Here is a 4,697-nt window from a genome sequence, read left to right on the forward strand (position 1 = left end):
GTAGACAAAACATTACAGTGGGAAAGAGGGGAAGCACAGATAGAATCAAGCAGAGATGGAGAGAGAGGGGGATAGAGAGATATAGAGAAGGAGAGAAAGTGAGGAGAGGGGAATGGAGATATAGAGGGAGAGAAAAAGAAGGAGAGGAGAATGGAGAGATATAGACACAGGGAGAGAAAGAGAGATAGAGGGGAACAGAGAGATATAGAGAGGGAGAGAAAGACAGAGAGAGGGGAAGAGAGATATATAGACACAGTGAGAGAAAGAGAGGGATGATTGGGAGGGGCATTTCTCTGGCATTTCTGAAGACATGTGTGTCCTGTGTGCAGCTGCCCACAGCCATTTTTACCTGCAGATGCTCTACCCCACTGTTACGCTAAGTGTTAATACAGGGTGTTATATATATATATATATATATATATATATATATATATATATATATCTCTATGTGTGTGTGTGTGTGTGTGTGGGCCCAGGAATCCAGCCCTTCCCCTTGGCACCGGCGGTGCCCTGCTCTACCAGTTGTGCTGCCGGAGCAGTGGGCTCCAGACAGAGATGCACGCCCCTAAAACCCTCTTCACAGCGCCACACCTAGAGCGGGGTGTGTCATTGTTGGCACGCCAGGAATGTTGCAATCCATTTCAAGTTGCTAAAAACAGGAAGCTACCTCACAATGATGTCACCCATAGAGCGCCGCGGCCTTCGCTTCCTTGCTCAACCGCCATTCAAGCTGAGCCAAGTCACACTGAAGTGGGTGTGTGAAGTGAGTGTGTACTGTGCTGCACTCTACTCTAATCACTACAGTATGTACTCGGACCAGTAGCTCACAATGAAAATAGAACACTGTGACGTACTCAGTCATGAGGATAGCCCCACAATACATATCACAACAATAGTTTAACTGAGCCTGAACAATGACACAAACCAAACACACAGACACAGACAGACACACACACACACACTCAGCTGAGAGCTTCCAGGATACAACGGAAACAGGAAAAGAACAGAAAAACAAAGGCCGACACGCATCAAATACACACACACAGACACAGACAGACAGCAACTCAGAACCATTATGAGAGGTCACATAATGAATATACACTGCCTGGCCAAAAAAAAAAGGCGACTACCTGGATTTAACTAAGCAAATAGGTAAGAGCCTCCCTGTGGGGGCAGTGCTATGATCTGGGGTCGCTGCAGGTGGTCAGGTCTAGGTTCAGCAACATTATGTGCCCAAAGAATGAGGTCAGCTGACTACCTTAATATACTGAATGACCAGGTTATTCCATCAATGGATTTTTTCTTCCATGATGGCGCAGGCATATTCCAAGATGACAATTCCAGGATTCATTGGGCTCAAATTGTGAAAGAGTGGTTCAGGGAGCATGAGACTTCATCACCAGACACAGAGTCCAGGCCTTAACCCCATTGAGAATCTTTGGGATGTGCTGGAGAAGACTTTGCGCAGTGGTCTGAATCTCTCGTCATCAATATAAGATCTTGGCGCAAAGATTAATGCAACGCTGGACGGAAATAAATATTGTGACATTGCAGAGGCTTGTGGACATGATGCCACAGTGGATGCACGTCGTAATCAAAGCTAAAGGCGGTCCAACGGAATATTAGAGTGTGTGACCTTTTTTTGGCCAGGCAGTGTATTAAATCAGTTCCTGTTTGGCTTCAACTGAAGAGCATTCTATTGTACGTGGGTTTAGCCTTCATTCAACATCATCCTCACGTTGTCATACCTTTGAACCCTCCAAAAAGCAGCAAAGGAAACAGATTTTCTGACTAAGAATTTACACAGAAGGGTATATGGGAAACGAAGGACTGACTGACTAATGCAAACTAAATGCAAACATGCCCTTTAAAACCTGCCAGATTAAAGGGAAGTCCTGTTTTATTTATGGGACATATAGGCTACCATAAACCTAATAATCAATAGGACTAAAATTACTATATCTATTGTAAACAACCATCATATACATTGACTTGCCATTTCAGCTCCAGGTGGAAAAATATCAGCAGTTTCAAATGCATCGCCTCTCTGATCTTCCGTGGGAATATTAGTGTTTATGCACACAATTAGATATCAAATGGTGTGTGTGTGTAGGTGTAAATGTAGGTGTTTCTGTGTAGAAGTGTGTGTGGGTATGTGTAGGTGTAAATGTAGGTGTTTCTGTGTAGAAGTGTGTGTGCCTCGGAGGCTGATACATGGTTACATCATGACACAGATGAGCGTGTGTGAGTATGCGCCACTGGTTACTGTAGGTGAGACAGTTTGAGTCAGACTTCGTGCGTGCCTGTGTGTGTACGTGCGTGTGTGCGTACGTGCATGTGTACGTGTGTGTGTGTGTGTGTGTGTGCGAGTACGTGCGTGTGTGCGTGTGTGTGTGTGTGTACGTGAGCGTGTGTGTCTCACCGTTGCGCTGTGGGGGCCCACGGGCCATCTGCTGGTTCATGCCAAAGGGGTCCTGTGGGTTGGGACTCATAGCGCTGGTGTGGAGGGCCGAGTCGGAGTTGGTCCTGGAGGAGAGAGGGAGATAAAGAGAGAGAGAGAGGTGGGGAGGAGAGAGAGAAAGAGAGAGGAGGAGAGGGAGAGAAAGAGAGAGAGAGAGAGGTGGGGAGGAGAGAGAGAAGGAGAGAGAGAGAAGGAGAGAGAGGGAGATAAAGAGAGAGAGGTGGGGAGGAGAGAGAGGAGTGAGAGAGGAGGAGAGAGAGATAAAGAGAGAGGTGGGGAGGAGAGAGAGGAGAGAGGAGGAGAGAGGGAGAAAGAGAGAGAGAGAGGTGGGGAGGAGAGAGAGGAGTGAGAGGAGGAGAGAAGAGGAGAGAGGGAGATAAAGAGGGAGAGAGGGAGGTGGGGAGGAGAGAGAGGAGTGAGAGAAGAGGAGAGAGGGAGATAAAGAGAGAGAGGTGGGGAGGAGAGAGAGAAGGAGTGAGGAGGAGGAGTGGGGCAAAAGACAAGGCATGAGTTCTCTGAGTCATTATGTTAAAGGGTGTTGGTTCTCTCACTGCCTGAAAGACTGCCCTCCTCTATTGTTCCCTCGGTCATCACTCCGTCATCAGCTCTTTCTTTCCTCTCTGGGTCAGCTCTCCCCTCTGGTCCCCTCTTCATCTCTTCTACTCTGACACCTTCCGTACTAACAAGGCTCTAGTGCTGCACCCTCCCAGCTACTACACTACTACAACTACCCCCCCCCCCCCCCCCCCAAATACTACAACTATTCCAGTAGGTGAACAGTGTACATGTGATTGATTGAAGTATATCTGACTTTATAAGACAGGTCAATAACAACTGCTGTTTGTAAGAGATTGATGTAGGGGATTGCTATAGTTTATTCATGTTAGCTGATTTCACATGGCCATATCAGCACAGCATGATTGATAGACCAGCAACAGCATGTCAAAAAAGAGAGAGATCACTGGTTAGTGGAAACAAAAGAGAAACTTCTCTGATTAGTGGATTAATTGTGGACTACCCGTACCGCAGCAGTCTACACACCTATTAATGGGAAGAGCAGAGGAGCGCTATCGAGACGAGAGCAACAGAGGAGCGTTATCGAAACGAGAGCAACAGAGGAGCGCTATTGAGACGAGAGCAGCAGAGGAGCGCTATCGAGACGAGAGTAACAGAGCCGAGCAAGACGGAGAGTCAAAGTCTTCATCACTAGCTCAGTTGCTTGGCTTTTGCTCCTTGTTAGATTTGAGAAAGACAGGAGCTTGAGAATGTTGAAAATGCGAGACGGAACGGCAAGAGGCTAAATAGAGGGAAGATTACGAAGAAACAAAAAGGTGAGTTGATCTGTGTAGAGACGAAGAGGAAGAGGAGGTGGTCAGACGTCAAAGGTCACCTGTTGAGTTGGGACATTAATCTAAATCCGGGTCGCTTGTCTTCAGGCCATGGCTGCTGCTCCCTTCAGGAGGAAGAGGAGGAGGAAGATGAGGAAGAGGAGGGAAAAACATCAGAGTTTACCATCAGACTCACCAGACTCGCCATTGGTCAGACCCCCGGCTGGGTTAGTAAGGGGTGAAGTCGGCAAGGGGAGAAGAGGAGATTGAAAAGAAAAAGCGCTGCGCACGCGTGTTTGTGCAACTGAACCCATCTCAGCACAAGGACATGCAAGAGTAAGTGCTTCTCAGGCACAGGGACTGGGTATGTGAGAGAGGCAGAGAGAGAGAGAGAGCAGACAGGCAGCTTTGCATGGGCTTAATAAGTTGAAGGACAGTGTGTGTGTAGGTGTTTCAGATTCATCCTGTTTTCTTTGTGTAAACTCCAGTTATCCCCTCACACTGGGCACAGTCAGGCGCACAGTCAGGCACTCAGGCACACACACACAGGGGAACTACAGAGATTCTCACTCTCTCACACACACACACAAAGTTACGGGCCCCTTCACAAGAGAAGCACTGGGACCTACCAAAACAAACTCACTGGGTCATGCCAACACAAACACCACAGCCATCACGCTAGTCTGCCTTTTCCAGAAGCGGCTGTAGAACTCCTCAACCTCGACTTGAACTGCTCTGGTCACCAGAGCTGGAATTGAGGAGTGATCGTGCTTCCTCCCGCACACTGAAACCTCAATCCATTACAGCCTGGACAGCAATCGCTCAGAATCATCAGAGTCTGCAGAATAAATCACCTCTCCATCACCAAACTAAATCTCAATGTTCACACATTTCTTCCGTTACAAGCT

The 4,697-nt window shown here is 47.6% G+C and overlaps 1 protein-coding gene across 5 annotated transcripts in view; it reads right to left on the reverse strand.

The window, feature by feature from the left end:
* crtc3 (CREB regulated transcription coactivator 3) overlaps positions 1-4,697 on the reverse strand; it is a 48,561-nt gene that overhangs the window by 12,239 nt on the left and 31,625 nt on the right. For 3 of the 5 annotated variants that reach the window (XM_042062591.1, XM_042062590.1, XM_042062589.1), the window contains exons 5-6: positions 3,852-3,914; positions 2,423-2,526 (exon numbers count right to left, since the gene is read on the reverse strand). In XM_042062591.1, coding sequence (XP_041918525.1) covers positions 2,423-2,526; positions 3,852-3,914 — 167 coding nt within the window. The remainder of the gene's footprint in view (positions 1-2,422; positions 2,527-3,851; positions 3,915-4,697) is intronic. The other 2 variants (XM_042062593.1, XM_042062592.1) reach the window with 1 other exon arrangement.

The sequence above is a fragment of the Alosa sapidissima genome, chromosome 14, assembly GCF_018492685.1.
Source record: "Alosa sapidissima isolate fAloSap1 chromosome 14, fAloSap1.pri, whole genome shotgun sequence".
NCBI lineage: Eukaryota > Metazoa > Chordata > Actinopteri > Clupeiformes > Clupeidae > Alosa > Alosa sapidissima.